This window comes from Lates calcarifer, linkage group LG8 (assembly GCF_001640805.2).
Source record: "Lates calcarifer isolate ASB-BC8 linkage group LG8, TLL_Latcal_v3, whole genome shotgun sequence".
In the NCBI taxonomy this organism is placed as follows: domain Eukaryota; kingdom Metazoa; phylum Chordata; class Actinopteri; family Centropomidae; genus Lates; species Lates calcarifer.
The window spans coordinates 4,417,986-4,435,450 of record NC_066840.1 but is presented as its reverse complement, the minus strand read 5'-3'; the positions used below and the strand labels follow the sequence as shown (position 1 = coordinate 4,435,450).

At 41.6% G+C, this 17,465-nt stretch overlaps 2 protein-coding genes across 2 annotated transcripts; both read left to right on the top strand.

Moving 5' to 3' along the window:
* The first annotated feature begins 41 nt into the window (after positions 1-41).
* smad5 (SMAD family member 5) lies at positions 42-6,787 on the top strand. Its single transcript, XM_018669843.2, has 6 exons — positions 42-773; positions 2,275-2,556; positions 3,721-3,828; positions 4,985-5,206; positions 5,323-5,579; positions 5,697-6,787. The coding sequence occupies exons 1-6, from the start codon at positions 371-373 to the stop codon at positions 5,838-5,840; spliced, it is 1,416 nt and encodes a 471-aa protein (XP_018525359.1). The 5' UTR covers positions 42-370; the 3' UTR covers positions 5,841-6,787.
* Positions 6,788-8,042: 1,255 nt separating this feature from the next.
* On the top strand, positions 8,043-17,171 carry syvn1 (synovial apoptosis inhibitor 1, synoviolin). The gene is made up of 16 exons (XM_018669856.2): positions 8,043-8,244; positions 10,295-10,446; positions 10,560-10,652; positions 10,784-10,936; positions 11,275-11,323; positions 11,757-11,860; positions 12,176-12,302; positions 12,410-12,509; positions 12,602-12,667; positions 12,978-13,094; positions 13,293-13,450; positions 14,153-14,302; positions 14,697-14,843; positions 15,356-15,539; positions 15,796-15,911; positions 16,017-17,171. Exons 2-16 carry the CDS (start codon positions 10,315-10,317, stop codon positions 16,223-16,225), a joined length of 1,905 nt encoding a protein of 634 aa, XP_018525372.1. The 5' UTR covers positions 8,043-8,244; positions 10,295-10,314; the 3' UTR covers positions 16,226-17,171.
* Positions 17,172-17,465: the final 294 nt, after the last annotated feature.

Genomic DNA, 17,465 nt, shown 5'->3' with positions numbered 1-17,465 from the left:
TGCAGCCTGCACCCCCCCCTCCCTCCATCAGTGGTGGTGACCCAGCTCCGGACAGCTTGCTGCAGGGCCCTTCCTGAGCAGCAGCAGCTGCGTCCTGCTTGCTGACTCCCCTCCCTCCCCTGCTTCCTGTCCTTGGTCAGACAAGGCTAAAACCTCCTCTCCCCTACCCCACCCCTCATCTCTGTCGGCCTCTCATACTCTTACACACTTACAGTCACTCACTCAAGTAGTTTCTTTTGTTGACCACACACGGTTTAGGCTACTAACACTATTTGGAGATCATCAACAGGACTTGGAAGACCCCTCGGTCCCATTGGAACGACCATTAACTACAGAGTTTCTGCCTGATACTTGCGCTACAGCCTCCAGCATGACCTCCATGTCCAGTCTCTTTTCCTTCACAAGTCCAGCAGTCAAACGCCTGCTTGGCTGGAAGCAGGGAGACGAGGAGGAGAAATGGGCAGAAAAGGCAGTGGATGCGCTGGTGAAAAAGCTGAAGAAGAAAAAAGGTGCCATGGAGGACCTGGAGAAAGCCCTGAGCTGCCCGGGACAGCCCAGCAAGTGTGTTACCATTCCAAGATCACTGGACGGCCGGCTACAGGTTTCCCACAGGAAAGGTCTGCCTCATGTCATCTACTGCCGAGTGTGGCGCTGGCCTGACCTCCAGTCCCACCACGAGCTCAAACCCCTGGAGGTGTGCGAGTACCCGTTTGGCTCCAAACAGAAGGAGGTCTGCATCAACCCATATCACTACAAGCGAGTGGAGAGTCCCGGTAGGTACTTGTGCTGTCAGGGTGCATATTATTTGTTATATTGAAGGGTCAGTGTTTGACACCTACTCTCAGGTACACATCCCATCTAAGCAAATTATATTTAAATCCTCTAGATATGTAACTTTAATGTTATAATTGTTCCTGGTGATAGATCCGTTTTAAAATTTGCTTCCTAAAGCTTAGCAATGTTTTTCTGTTCTGTAAGGCACTGTCATTACTGAATCTCTGAATTTGTAATGTTTGTTACACAGACAGCATCAGTGTTTTTTTGTTTTTTTAAATGACTGGATAGCAGGAAATGTAAGAAAGATTAGACCAGTGCAGACCTCTGCACATCCTTTAGCTAGAGCTCTGAGTAAACTGTGGAACTGGTAAACAAATCCACAAAGGTCAGGAGGCTGTCATCACACGGGCCTGTTCCACCCGCCCCCTCCATTTCACAGAAAATCAATATCACTAGCTCTTTTGGAGTCTTATTAGATTATATGCCTCAGGCACTCCAGATGGGGTGTGGCATCAGAGAGTGGCTTACTAAATGCATAAACCACTCAGACTAAACTCCCAGCACTTTCTCATCACTACCCCCACCCCCTTGCCTCCCTTCTGTCACTCACACACCACATCACGTACACTTATGGATGACCCTGGGGGGCACAGCCTTTCTGATAGTAGACTGGTTTGGGATTGCCAGCTCTGCATTAACCGGTTCAAGGATATGGATCACATGTCGGTCAGGAGAGACTGCATGTCATATCATTTAAAGCAACATTGGGTAGTTTTGGAGGGTAGCCTTGGAACCATGGCGCTTAGAGTCAGTTCGTAGATAAAATTCAAGGCTGGGGAAACACAGTCTATCCTTTTGACAGTGTTAAAATAAAAATAAATATGAATGATCTCTGTTTATATCTTCATCAAGCTCAGGATTGTATGTGTATGCCTTATGTTTCAGCAGTAACAGTTCTTTGTTTTGTTAAAGATGTTGGCTGTATATAAAAATATCCTCAAACTTGGATGATAGTAGCATTAGATTGTGATTTGTTAAAATTGTCTCTGCTGTCTAATTACTGTCAGGAAATACAGTGACATATGTTGGTCCTACAGTGGTTTAATTGGCTTTAGTTAATTGTGAATTTTTTTTTGTTTGATTAATCAAGAAAATAATCTGCAACCCTAGTATTATATACATTGTCTATGAGCAGTACAGCTACTTTTCCATGAGTATGCCCATCAGTGGCTTCTCTTTGCATCTATCCATTTCCTTGTTAATAATGGAAAGGATACATTATTAACAAGGGAAAGCATTTAAGCACAATGAAAACTTTAAGTAGGGCAGGTTTCCTAGTTCATGATGTTTGTTGTAGGCATTGCCTCGTTACATAAAATGATCCAGGTTTTTTCAAAATGGTAAGAAAATATCTTTTGTCCCCTCTCTGTGTGTATCAATTAATTTTCAACAAACCAACTCAATTTCCTCCCCTGCCTTCTTTATTCTTTCACCAAGTGCTCCCTCCTGTCCTGGTACCACGGCACAGCGAGTTCAACCCACAGCACAGCTTGCTGGTACAGTTCCGCAACCTCACCCACAATGAGCCACACATGCCCCTTAACGCCACCTTTCCAGAGTCCTTCCAGCAGCCACACAGCGGGGGCGGCAGCAGCAGCGGTGGAGGCGGCTCTTTTCCCATTTCTCCCAACTCTCCGTATCCTCCTTCTCCAGCCAGCAGTGGTACTTACCCAAACTCTCCTGCCAGCTCGGGGCCCTCCAGTCCATTCCAGCTCCCAGGTGCGCTACATACACTCATGTACCTGACCCTGGGAAAGATGCCAAACTATTGTGTTTTTCTGGATTGTTGCTGTCTTGTAGCCAACATGAGGCTAACTGTTGATAAACACCAGTCTCTGGTGATTTCTGTTTTTAAAGTTGTATGTAATGTAATGTACAGGAAAAAGTGTTGTTTACAATTAAGTGACGAAAGACCTGACGTAAAGTTCAGGTGAACCCAATTGGGATTTGTATCATTTACAACACTTCCATTCATTTTGGCTGCAATAATGAGTTCAATAAATCCAATTTAATCTTAATCCTTACTAATTATTAAAACAAATGCATGCAACACTTCATCACTATGCAGCAGAGAACATTTCCAAGCTTTTAACAAAACTCTAACCAGGTCAGGTTATTATATTTATCCAAATCAAGCTACACCCTGAATGAGAACAAAGGAAATGCCAGCTAAGCAGTGTCCACCAGAGCCAGGGCTGCTCGCTGCTGTCAAGGCACTAACGCAGTGGACCAGGCAGCTTTCTGTCTCAGCGTTCACCGACTGGAGACAGAACAGATATATTCACATAAAGCAGTATCATTTAGCCAAGACATTCCTTTCTGTCCTGTTCAGTAGTCTTGGTGTATTGGAGAAAAACCCTTGACTGTTCCAATTATACTTACTTACTTTGAGTATATGGGGATGTTACTCCTGCTGGTTGTGTGTGTGTGTCTGTGTGTCTGGTGACTAGTGCTCTATTCTGCTCCAGTCTAGATCTGCTGACACATCCGGTGGCTACAGGCAGTCAGGCAGAAAAAGTTTTTAATGGGAATTTAGGATTTGAGCTTATTTGTGTTGAAAAGCCGTGATCATCGTCTACACTCACAAGCAACGTAATTATCAAAATTTCCTCACTGCAATCTAAGCGGGGCTTTTCTGCATTGTTTTTTCCTGTGTGCCTCAATATGGACTTGAAAAGCTCATATTGCATCTCTGTCGGGAATGGGTTAGCAAGAGAGGGATATGTGTAATTTGACACCATTTCCGGGGTACAGATCCTGTGATGATTGTTGGAGTCTAGGGAGACTTGTGTGTTTGAGTGTGTCTGTACGTGTGTGCGTAATACCATTTGCCAGCAACAACAACTGGTCTCATCCTCACTAACTGCTCTCTTAATGTCTCAGCTGACACCCCACCCCCAGCCTACATGCCCCCTGATGAGCAGCTGGGCCAGGAGAGCCAGTCCATGGAAACAAGCAGCAGCCTGGTGCCACAGAACATGGCCAGAGGAGGTGAGGAGTGCCCACATTTAGACTGACAGTAACAATTTCCAGCAGTGAAAGGATGAAATATCTGATAGAACTTTGAAGGCTTATAATCCAAGGTGATGGACTGCAATATACTTATTTATTTATACTCATTCACTCATGCACAAGATGACCACTCTGGAAAGCCATCATTTCTTCTCCTTCTTGACATATTTGTGTTTGCACCTCAGTGCCCTGTACTGGGCATGATAACAGTTGTCTTTTTCATTCAACACTGTGGTCACATTGAAATAAATGAGGGAGCTCTGTGTCAGAGCCAATTGTGCTCATGTTTTTGCCCCCAATCTGTGCCCTTTAATACTGGATATTTGCTAAGTCTGATCCAATATTTGTTTGTAATTTCCTGTCTCTCCCTAAGTATTAATTTCAGTCCACATTACTTCCTAAGTTCTTATAATTGAACAATAAATTATTTTTTGAACAAATATTAATGTTTGTTTGGTGAATCTTGGTTCTGTGCACTGTATGTAGCCTAAAGACAGAAGTAAAAAGTTGTTTGGCAGTTCTGAAGCACAGAAAACCATTACCACCAACACACAGTCCTTTGGAAGCATGTGATTTTACACATAAACTTTCTGTCCAGCCTGTAACCTAGGCTGTCATCTTCATAATTGATTTGATCTATAACAGGCTGGGAGATGTATTGTTAATTAGACACACCTGCTGTAATTTCACACACAACAATGAGTGCAGTTAATAAGCAGCTGTGCTCTTGTGGCTCTCCTTAGCTACACACATCCAGTTTGACCTCATGAGTTAATGAATCCAGCCCCAGTGGTCTTAAAAAGGCTTTGTAAGTGAATATAATATTGAAACTAGCATAGTGTACGATTTATTGATTCAGTTTTATTTGACCTGGGAAGAATTTCTGTTCTTGTGATCATAGGAACTGAATAAATGTTTGCACTAGTTATAGATGCATAGCGAGAGTTTTATATCTAGCAGTGGGACTGCTCACAGCCCACAGCTGCCTAAATCCATTCTGGGTAACTAAAAACATTGCTTTGTAAGATGCATCTTAATCAGTGTCTTATGCTCTCCAGAAGATTTTTGTTTGTGTGAAGATGCCATTAGGTTATGACTCACCTGTTTTTATCTGACCTGTTGTGCAATTTCCCAGATGTGCAACCAGTTGAGTATGAGGAGCCGAGCCACTGGTGCTCTATTGTCTACTATGAACTCAACAATCGTGTAGGTGAGGCTTACCACGCCTCTTCAACCAGCGTGCTTGTGGACGGCTTCACTGACCCTTCAAACAACAAGAACCGCTTCTGCCTCGGACTGCTGTCCAACGTCAACCGTAACTCCACAATCGAAAACACCCGTCGACACATTGGCAAAGGTATAACCAGCACTACACACAGCATGACAGGCAGATTGATGAGACAGGCATTTCTTGTTCTTGCAGAGCTTTGGTTTGAATGTCCTGACCATCAGCTGTCTCTTTCTGTTAACCAGGAGTACACCTGTACTATGTGGGAGGGGAGGTGTATGCAGAGTGCCTCAGTGACACCAGCATCTTTGTCCAGAGCCGTAACTGTAATTACCACCATGGCTTCCACCCCACCACTGTCTGCAAGATCCCCAGTGGATGTAGCCTCAAGATTTTCAACAACCAGGAGTTTGCTCAGCTTCTGGCTCAGTCAGTCAACCACGGCTTTGAGGCTGTTTATGAGCTTACCAAGATGTGTACCATTAGGATGAGCTTTGTCAAGGTAAGGACTTCATGAACTATGTAGGAGAGAAGGGCAGTCAAACATGTCTCATCATCTCTTTCAACGACAGACATCATTATTAGTCATTGTTGTGTAATGTGTTCTGCCTCCTTGCAGGGCTGGGGAGCCGAGTATCACCGACAGGACGTCACTAGCACCCCCTGCTGGATCGAGGTGCATCTGCATGGGCCCCTCCAGTGGCTGGACAAGGTGCTAACACAAATGGGTTCTCCTCTCAACCCAATCTCCTCTGTGTCCTAATGATGGACTTGTGGGAGCTTGGGAGACCCTTTTTTACTTTTTTTTCCCTTCCCCCCCCTCAGTGATTTATAATTTAAGGTGGTCTTAATGGCTGAACTGTTTACACTTACTTTGGGAAGGGATATTGAACTCTGGCTGGAAATTCAACAGCAACAGCAGCCAGAATCTGAAACTGAGAAACGTTACAAGCAGATACCTGGAGAAAGAGAGGAATAAGGAAATACCCAAGTAGCAGTAACAACATGGACACAGTACTGCTTGACAATATTACAACACCTGCAAGAATTGAGGGCTCCATTGTCAAGCTTGAATCTGTCAATGTTAATTTTTGCATCAAGTTTTATTGTTTTTCTCAAATGATTTTATTTCTCTGTATGTGTAGTTTTTAATGAAGCAGAACAGTTTCACTACTTTGCCTTATGTCCGACAGACAAATTGGAATTTTACTGAACACTTTTCTTACATTGTTTTCTCAGTGTCAGATATTTACAATTAAGATATAGACACAATTATGTTTACCATTAGGCTCAGATATAACAAATGCTTTCTTTTTATAGTCTCTACTGCTAGAAATGAACACTGAGCTACTGCCTTTTAAGAAAGTTATGTATGCCAACCTGATAGTTTTTGATATGGGAGATCAATCACTGAACAAGTTTAACACGCCATAAGCTAACAACAGTGTGAATGTTACATCTATTGCAATAGAAGTAGTCATGTATGATATAATCAGACAATGGACATCATCATTATTACTGATTCTTGTTTGTACTCGCAAGTTCAAGTAAGAGTGACTGTATTTTCCATACTCACTGTATTAACAATATTGTGCACTCATGGATTTTATGGAGGCATATTAAATTTTGGCGTGGGTACCAAGGCATTATGTTGATAGATAATTGACTTCATTAGCTCAATGAAATAAACAGGTTATTTGGTAACAATGATTGCTTACTGCTCTGTGCTTCTGACTGTTTTTTCACATTGTAGTAAGACATAGGACATCTATAGTGGCTGAATTGTTGAGGACATGAAGCATACAGTGTATTTCTATTTGATTAAAGCTTTCAGAACAAAATTAAATACATTGTGGCTCACAACAATGTTCCATATGATGTTCAAATAAGTAAATTAAAAAATGTATTGTTTACAATGGAAAAACTAATTCATGGCAAAACAGTGAAATTACTGCTTGTCAGGACCAAGTTTAAAATTGGCAACACTAATAAAGTGATTTGACTTAAATAACACAGATTAACTGTAAGATAACAAAGCAGGGGAACCACAGAATAAGCTCACAGTAACTGCATGATGCCACAATTTTGTGTTTTCTGTTTGATACATACTAAACTATAGCCTGCCAGACGCTGTAGCTGTGATATTGTCCATTAAGAAGACGTTTCATCAGCTTGGTGTCAACTGACTTAACCCACTGATGACTGATGTGTTCAGCTCAGAAGGATGCATATTGTTTGTTGCTGTCTGAAACTCTAACACAGTTTTGAATATTTTCTTTTTAAGCTTCCTTTGAATTGGCAGGTAAGTAGAAATTGATGTTTTTGATTTTCCAAGTTTAATAAGCAATAAATACAAATATAAAACACATAACGTTTCTGAAAGCCACCCTGACCAGACCTTTAGATGTTTAATCATAAATTCACTGCAACAGCTTACAGTATCAGAGACACACTTACATCTACATACGAAGAATTTTATTATTATTTTGAAGGTCAACAATAACAAATCCGTCCGTCTTTTGTATGAGAAATAAAAGTTTTTTTCAGCCGCTCTTTCTGGGCTGCGTTGCGCCCATATTTTCCCCATGGAATATTTAAATTTATAGCAATGTGGACTGAAATTATTTCCCATTTGAGCATTATTCACGCTCTCTGTCTGTCCAGTATAATTTAACGCAGCGTTATGAGTATTATTAGAGCCTGTCAGACAACTTTCTATTGGTCCACGTTGGTATTTACCGTAAATCTCCTAAAAAGTGGATCATTAACAATCGAACAAATAGGCTACAACAAATTCACAAATATTACGCAGAAAATGAACGATCAAACGAATATGTATATTTTCTTTGCTAATGTATTTCATACAAGGTCTCTTTCTAACTGCTTTTTATACCAACTAAATGACAGAGGACTAGTAACATGTCAGTGATGCGTGAAATTGCTCTTGCGTCATTTTACCTTAGCAGCCGGATGTGAGGTGGCTCTCAAAGAGCAAGCCAAAGATAAACACGTAGCCAGACGAACAGGGGCGAGGATATTAAATAAAATAGGGAGGCTGCTGCGAAACAATCGAAATGGAGTAGCTGGTAAGAAAATAGAGATTCTAGTAGGCAAGAAGACATCCGTCAAATTATCCAAGGAGCAAGTCTTCCGCAGATATCGAGTCGGTAAGTTCCGCAGAGTGCTGGGAGCTGAGACGTTACCAGCTAGCTAGCTAGCGTTAGCTAACACCAGCTAACTAACCTAATTACCTGTCTTTGACAGTTATGTAGTCCCCGGAGTAAAGCAACGTTATGAATAAAAATAAATAACTATACAGTCAGATTTATGAGAAGTATGTTATGAGCCTGCGTGTGCAAGGTTAAGTTTCTCTCTTTCTTTGTAAGCTCTCACAGTGTTAAGTTGGATTTCTGAGACTTAATTTTACCATATTAGCTTAAATCTTAGCGAGCTATGTTAGCTGGAAGAGCTGCCTGTCCACCAGGAAGGTAAATGTTGGTGTTTAACGTACTCGCAAATAAGAATTAGCCAGTTTATGATTTTGCTTTCAATATGACATATGTTGCACCGGAGACAGTGATGCGGCAGCTGCAGCAGTGGGAGTGAACACAATGCTAATCCAAGTGTATTGAGCTGCTTAGCTTCTTTGCAGGAGAAAATAAAAGCAAGCAATAATTTCACTTTAAATATCTTACGTACCTTGATGCATTATACACTATTCACTCAATACTCCAGCCCTGTGTTCTAATGTTGTATCCTTTGTAGCCTGTCATTCATGAGTTATTATGGAGGTGGAAATAGAATAATTTACAAAATTAGGTTTTACGTTGAAATCCTATCGTTGCACTCTCATTGAATGTGCTGATCAGAGGGTTATTTGTCAGAAGTATTGAGAGTTGGGATCCAGTCTCAAACTAAACATTTAAGTTCACCTGGCAGGTCAACACCAGATTTTACTCAAAAGTCCCTGAAGGCTTTCTGTTTGTTTACTGTGTATAGTTAACATTTGAAAACAAGTGAGGTTAATGCAAACCTCACTGGAGGAAATCCTTACACGTATATACATAAAACAGGATTGAACACGTTGACTCTCACAAACACCACCTTGTTTTGAACCACACTGTTTTCACTGGGTCCAGTCAGTTGAGTTTTGAAAATACTACTTTGCATTAGTGAGTTTTCCACATTTTCAGTCAAATTACATCAGTGTTGCCTGACATATGGGCATGATGGTGCGTCAACTAAACAGAGGTGCGCAATTTCTTCAGGTTTATCAAGAGTCAATTATAGTGTTTGAGACATCAGATTAACAAAGATAAGAAGAAACCAATCTGTTGTCCTGATTTAGGTTTTATGATCAGATTATTGGACCATTTACATTTTTGTGCTACTCAACAAAATGACCTGTTATTGGTATGGAAATGCCCTTATTCATTGCAAAATGAAGTAGTAATTGGCATCTGTATATAAAGATATATCTGGTACTTATGTGTCAACACTGGTCCTGAGAGTTTTGCCGTTTTCTCTGCCGGTTTGTTGCTTGAATGCTTTTAACACAGTTAACGCATAACTTGCTGTACAGAGTGCTGTAACATGAACAGTAACAAAACATAAACCATCAAGCTGTGGTTGGATTCTAAACATGTGACCCTAAAATGTATTTTTCAGTTCCTTCAGTTCATTTTTCAGTGGTGCTTTCTCCACATTCTGCCTGAAATCTGATGGGGAAAAGGGCATTGTCAGCTCCATTACAGCAAACAGACTCCTCTTAAAAAAGCAATTACAGACAAACATACAAGAGCAGTACACAATTCCTTCTGATTTTAAACAAATCCTAGTGCACTGGTAACATTTGGATAATCAAGGGAAGGGAGAATTTATATGGGGTTGGATTGTTTGCCATAGGTGCTCTCTCATTACATGACTGAGGAGGCAAAAATACAACTGGCCTATATAATGTTACATGGGAAAAGGACATTCATGGTTTGGTCATTTTCCTGGCTGCTGGTGAGCTCTATGTGGTATTTCCTTCAGAGGGAAAATACCTTAATGTTCTTATTAATTCATTTCTTCACAAGGTTTATAGAATAATTATCTCAACATAGTTGAGATATACATATTTAAGTCCCACCCTATATTTGCATTTTGCTTCGCTACATCAGTCAGCTTTCACATTCTTCTTCTTCTTGTCTCCTTTCATCTGTTTCCCCGCTGCAGGATCTGTAGCAGAGTCCAAAATGGTGCGAGCGGCCTTGGTGACTGCCACCAGTCTGGCACTGACGGGGGCTGTGGTGGCACATGCTTACTTCCTCAAACACCAGTTCTACCCGACTGTGGTCTACCTCACCAAGAGCAGCCCCAGCATGGCGGTAAGAGCAATGCTAAAGTCAAATCTTGAGTTTGGTTTAAATTACCAGAATATTTTTCCCATAGTCATGTCTTTAAATTTTACAAGCTTTTCTGTCTGTTTTTCTGGTATCAGGTGTTGTACATTCAGGCCTTTGTGCTGGTGTTTCTGCTGGGAAAGTTCATGAGGAAGGTCTTTTTTGGACAGCTAAGGGCTGCAGAAATGGAGGTAGAGTCCTGTTTATACTTATTTCTCGCATGATTCATTGTAACACGCATTAATGGTATGATCTGTGTTGTAAATGACAACAATGAAACAAACTTAATTTTCCGTGCACTGTCATCTACCTCTACCATCAGCACCTCATCGAGCGCTCCTGGTACGCAGTGACTGAGACGTGCCTGGCATTCACTGTGTTCAGGGATGACTTCTCCCCTCGCTTTGTCGCACTCTTCACACTCCTGCTTTTCCTTAAGTGCTTCCACTGGCTGGCTGAGGACCGGGTGGACTTTGTGAGTGATGATAGAGAAACAGCTTCCTCATGTTACACAGTACCCTGTATACTCCCCCCACTGTATCTGTATGCAGTACAGGATGGGACAGATGGTGCATAGCTACGGAGAATTAAAAAACCATTGTTATGTGACATTTTGCGGCTGATAATTCAGTTACACAGTGAGTGCTGTGGATAGGAAGAATTTCAGCTAAAACTTTTTTAGCAAGTGAAAAGCATTGCTTGGCTGGTGAGGATGTTGTAAGAGAATTCAAGAAGAATCAGTCATTCAGTTATTGAATAGACATATGCTTTAAGTAACATTTAAATAATGTTTATTTCTGTGGTTTCTGTTAGATGGAGCGGAGTCCTAACATCTCCTGGGTTTTTCACTTGAGAGTATTATGTAAGTACAAGTTATCAGCTACATCTGGTATCATTCTTCCCACTCTTCTGTGTTGGCATTTTTACTTTTTATCTTTCACTTCTCTCTCTGTTTCCCTTTCATTTCCATTGACTGTACTTATGAAACAAGTTGTCTAGCTAAATGAAACTACATGCAAATCATTCTGTTTGTCCATGAAGCCAGGTGCTCCACTGTTTAATGGAGCCCCACAACATCAGAATGATATTAACTGATATTAAGACAGATATTAGCACTGATAAAAGGGGCCATTTGACAACATGCAACTTATTGTATGTGAATTTAGGATGGCAGTTTATTTTGGCCAAATACATGGGTACTGTTTTTCTACATTTATGTGGAGCTCCTACATGTACGCTACACACTACAACCCCTCACAGAACTGTAAGATAATGTTGCTCTTTATTTCCTGCAGCTCTCATGGGACTGCTGGGAGTCCTGGACTTCCTGTTTGTCAACCATGCCTGTCACAGCATCATCACCAGAGGAGCCTCAGTCCAGCTTGTTTTTGGATTTGAGGTTTGTCACACTCAACTGGGATTATTTATTATTTATTATTATTTGAAAAGCTTAATCCTACATTCATTTGTTATAGGATGATTCTTTAATTCTGGTCATTTTTGCTATGTGGTTTAATCCCTGAACCCTGAGTTGAGAGATGTTTTACAGGGGAACAGTGACTCCTACTTAATTAGTGATTTTTTTTTTTTCTGGTTTTGCCACATTACTTGGCTGAATTCTTTTCACATTTTGGTCTTGTTCTGCCTATGTGGTTGCTTTTGCTAACATGCATACATAATGTAGTAAGGTTTGTGTCCTCTATATGCTTGTCAGTATGCCATCCTGCTGACTATGGTGCTGACGACCTTCATCAAGTACGTTCTGCACACTGTTGACCTGCAGAGTGAGAATCCCTGGGACAACAAGGCCGTGTATATGCTGTATACTGAGCTATTCACAGGTACTGTATTTAACTGCAGTTATTCCACACAACCATAACCTGCACGTGAAATAAGAGATTTAGTGTCAGCAGCCATATTCAAATGATGTTTGATGTATTTATTCCAGGTTTTATCAAAGTGCTCCTGTACATTGCCTTCATGACCATCATGATAAAGGTCCACACCTTCCCCCTGTTCGCCATTCGGCCCATGTATCTGGCTATGAGGTGAACAGCTTTATTGCTTCTGTCTGTGTCAGAAGGTTTATTCTGTTGTTGCTACTTCGCTAATGTTTTGTGTTGTTTTGTTTCCTCACCAGGCAATTCAAGAAAGCTGTGACAGATGCTATCATGTCTCGTAGAGCCATCCGCAACATGAATACACTGTGAGTAATGTTGAGTCTTTTCTGATTGCACTGTTTTGTATTTATTCTTATTGATTTTTATTTATATGATGTATCTTTCTTATTGATTTACATATCATGTGGTTGGACAAAAAATGGTCAAGTGGGGTTTTAATTGTCACCTAAGAACTGTGGAGTTAATTCAATTTAATGTCCACTCTTGATTTGACTCTTCCCAGCTTGCTCTGTGCTTAGATCTAGTCAGTGATATGAATTGTAAACCTTGTCCTGAGAGGTTCTCAGTTGTTTAGAATTGCTGGTCACTTCTTTTGTCCTTTTTGCCGGTGTTCAGATACCCTGATGCTACTCCTGAAGATCTGCAGGCTTCTGACAACGTCTGTATCATCTGTCGAGAAGAAATGGTCACTGGAGCCAAGAAACTACCTTGTAATCACATTTTCCACTCCAGGTAGGTCCTGTGGTAAGCACGCTGACTCAACAGGAGCGATTCCAGACTGCAAAAACAAAATAACTTTGGATGTTAGACATGGTCAGCATCTCACAATTTAACTGTTTAAAACAGAAAATGAGTCAGTGTGTTAAAGGTTGCTGTTTGTTTTTGTAGTATTTTAAATAATGTTGCCTTACCCATCTCATCTCTCTGCAGCTGCTTGCGCTCCTGGTTCCAGAGGCAGCAAACCTGTCCTACCTGTCGCATGGACGTCCTCCGAGCCTCTAATAACAATCAGACTCCTGCCCCAGCTCAGGCCCCACCCCCTGCACCAGCAGCCCCTGCCAACGCCCCCGCAGCCCCGCCTGCTAATGGTGAGGTTCAAGCCAGTATACACGAACACAACCCCTATGTTCCTGCTGCTGTTAGCACCATGTGAAACTAACCTACACCCAAATTGTTAACAGCGCAGAACGTCTGTCATGTGGATGCCCTCAGCTGTAAAACAGCCACTGTACAAGGGTAAACCAGAACAGAAACATTCCTTTGAAACAACTTGTGCAATACTGCAGTACCTGAGAGTAATATTTCACCTGGGTACATTTAGCTTTTCTGCAGACATAATGTACCTTCATAGCTACTGTTGCCAGGACTGTTTAAATCAGAAAAACATTTTCATTAATGGAATTAAGGCCACTAAGTGACAATAATATCTTTCATATTATTCAGATGGCACAAGTTTGTTTGTACAAAAATGACACAATTCCGGTGAAAAATGAGTCTTGGCTGCATGCAGCCCATTCATACCACTCTGGGGCACCAGAGTCAGACATCTTTAAATTCTACATATAGCAGCTTTAAGTTTTCCTTGTACAGAAAACTTGGCTCTATGTGGTCACTACATGGCACTTGATAAAATCAGCCTCAGCCCCCCACCTTTTCTCAGCTTAATTAGCAGCAGTCTCCCTGGTAATATTGACCTTTATGCAGAGTGTTAATTATATTAACATTTTACACCCACTGATTAATACATATTTGGACCATATTATGGATCTTTTGCTCTGTTTCCTTTCTAGTGGCTCCAGGCATGTTACCAGGCTTTCCTCCTGGTATCTTCCCTTTTTGGGGTCCCTTCCCTGCAGTGCCTCCTCCTCCTGCTGCAGCAGCTGCAGCTCCTGGAGCTACTGATGCTCCACAGAGCAGCACAGAAGCTGCACAGGCAGCTGGTAAGGATACATAATAGTACTTCATTGATTGTGTACAATGAAGATCATCAAGACCATTACGATTCAGTTGATGTAAAATAGAGGGGATGTTCTGATCACACTAACATTTACTTATGTATAGTGTCTTGTGCCTGTTTTGTGTGATTATCTATCCTAAGACTCATGTTGATCGTCCTGTTTTGAGGTCTGATTGAAACGCTTATCAGACATAAGCCGTTACATTACTGTGTATTAATACAGTAACAACTAACTGGCATAACATTGTGACACCACAAACCCATTGTGCCATAGCCTGTGTGCTCACAAATGGAAGTAATTATTGATAATTGTAATTGTATGTACTCTGCCAGGTCATCAAAGTGTGTGTGTGTGTGTGTGTGTGTGTTTCCGTCAGGTACCAGCCAGCCCACGTCGTCTACTGCAGACACCTCTACAGCAGCAGCTGCTCCGGGATCAGCAATCCCAGGATTTCCCTTCTCCTTCCCCCCTCCTCCCTTCCCCACTGCACCATGGCTGCCCATGCCACCACCTCCTCCCTTTGGTAAGCACAAATGATCAGTACTACCTTGCAAAATAAAATGAATATATGCTTACTGACCTGACATTATGGTCAAAAAATGATGATCACAGTTGATTTCTGCCACTCTGCTGGTCTTAGCAAGATGGTTGTCATGTCACTCCTCTGCAAGAATTAAAATAATAAGAGATGTGCAGTTTCAGCTGTATGTGGATGGGTCATGATAATATCATCCTGCTTATTCTTTCAGTTTTTGTTTAAGGAAGTGCTGAGTGTTACTATAACAACATAATACCCTTTTACACTCTGTACATAACAACACTTTTTCTGCCAAGTTTCAAGAGTGTTAGTCAGACAAATAAATATTAACTCTTGCTTGAGGTCACTTTAGGTCAAAAGTGATCCTAGCCAGAGGGACATTAGCTTAACGGGAAACTACAGTCAACACTTCCCAACAACTCCCACTCAGATAGTTTACATCTTCAAGATTCCCCAACTCCAGTCAGGTTCATTTTCTCCTCTCTGCTCTCCTCCAGTGTCATCGATGCCTCCCCCTCCTCCGTCTCTGTCCCGGCTGTCCGAGGAGGAGCTAAGGGAGCTGGAGGCGGAGGGCCGGCGGGGCCTCGAGGCCAGACTCCAGTGTCTCCAGAACATCCACACCCTGCTGGACGCCGCCATGCTCAACATCCACCACTACCTCAGCACCGTCGCCACGCTCACGTAATCAAACCTCACTCATTCTTCTGCCAGATTAAATGAAAGTCATTAAACTTGTACTTTTTTGTGTCAGCTCTTCTAGAGTTAATGGAGCTTTTAATCAAGTTAAAACTTAACTTTTCTGTAAAGATTTAAGTTAGAGTACAAACAAGCGGTCACATTGTCTGGAGGAATTAAATTAAGCACACACACTAAGAACACAGAAGATGTAATTCTCAGTTGAATGCCTCATTGTTCCTTTACTGCTTTTTTACCATAGTCCTGCTCGGACTGAGGGCAGCACTGGAGAAGCCAGTGGGACAAACCACACTGCTTCATCCTCTGCAGCTGGCAGCAGCACAGAGACTCCCAGCCAGGAGAACGACTCTCCCAGCTGTAAGTAAACTAGCAGGACACGGCCAAGACAATTAAAACAAACACTTTGGATCCTGATATTTTCTATTTAAAAATTTTTTTTTTTTTTTTTTTTTACTTTTGCAGTTGATCAAGCGAGTGGTGCTGCAGTCTCCTCCCAGCCCGCTGACTCCACCTCTACTGCCCCAGACACAGAGAGAAAAGAAAAGATGGACGAAGGAGTGGCGGAGGACGAGGACGGAGAACCGAACGCTGCAGAGCTGAGGCGCCGTCGACTTCGTAAGCTGGAATCGGCGACATCATCATCGTCGTCATCACCTCCACCAGACAACTGATCCACACGCTGACTCGGACATATCGCTCTGGACCAACGGGAACTCTGAGCTGATCGATCTTCGCTTTGGTTCTTCATTGCCTCTCTCGTCGTGGCTCTCGCCTTCCACAGGCTCAGGTTTCTAACTGTGTCGAGTTGGACTCAGGCTGCTGGGAGATGCAGTGATCTTTACTGCTTATCTGGACTGTTTCTGTGTCAGAAAGCAATAGCGTGTTTTTTTTTTTTTTTTTTTTTTTTTTTCAATCACCTTTCTCCCCGCAGAATGACTACTGCAATAAGAGTACTGCAGGTGTGTTTAAGTTAAATCAGGTGGAAGAGGAAGTCAAGTTTAAGTTCTCATTTCAGACTTATTTATTAAGTCAATGTGAGAGAGATGGTATTTGAATTTGTGTTTGGTTGTTTTACTGTCGGTGACATCTTTGCTTGCACTTTGATTTTTTGTTAAATTCAGCTTTCTTCAGTATGAAGGCGGTTCCATTCACCACATCAACATGTTACACAGAACCTGGATGAGTGTCAGATCCAGTCAATTCAAATCTAGGGAACCTAATCATTTGCTTTTGCTTTTTTTTTCTTTAACATGCTTCCTCCTTCTGTGTCGTGGTTTCCTCATGTTGCCACTGCATACGTTGTAACATACTGATTTATTTGAATGTGTACATACTGTATAAAGAGTTTTAATAGGATGATCTGTACATAATGCAGAATAAACTGTTTGACTGAAACAGCAGTGGCACAACATGTTAGTTTGTATGTTCACAATCTGATACCATAGAGGTGGAGTGTAAAGCTCCTAAACTGAGCACTTTCCTCTGTCGCAGCGCTTAAACGTTGCCATTGAATTAAAGATTGGGCTGTTACATTCAAACTCACCATCACTCACTATGTATAAATCTTCTCAAAGGTTAGTTTTGTAAGTTTAAAATAAAAAAAAATCTGACATTCAACTTTTAATTGTCAGGCAAAACGGTTGCTGTGCCGTGACCTTTTTGTGTCCCAAACCCATACATGACCAGAACTGTCAACAAAAGCTTAAGTCCAGAACAAGACAAGTTAGCAGCCTCTCTCTTTATACCACCTAACTCAGTTCATTCTTAACCTTGGGAGTGGCAGCTGTCAAAATAGGTCCATTTAGTATCCGTACTGCTTTTAATGGAGCTTTTAATCATATCACATGATGTTCCTCAGCTGAAAGTTTGTTCAGATCAGTTGTCAGTAAATTAAATCAGTGTCTAAATATT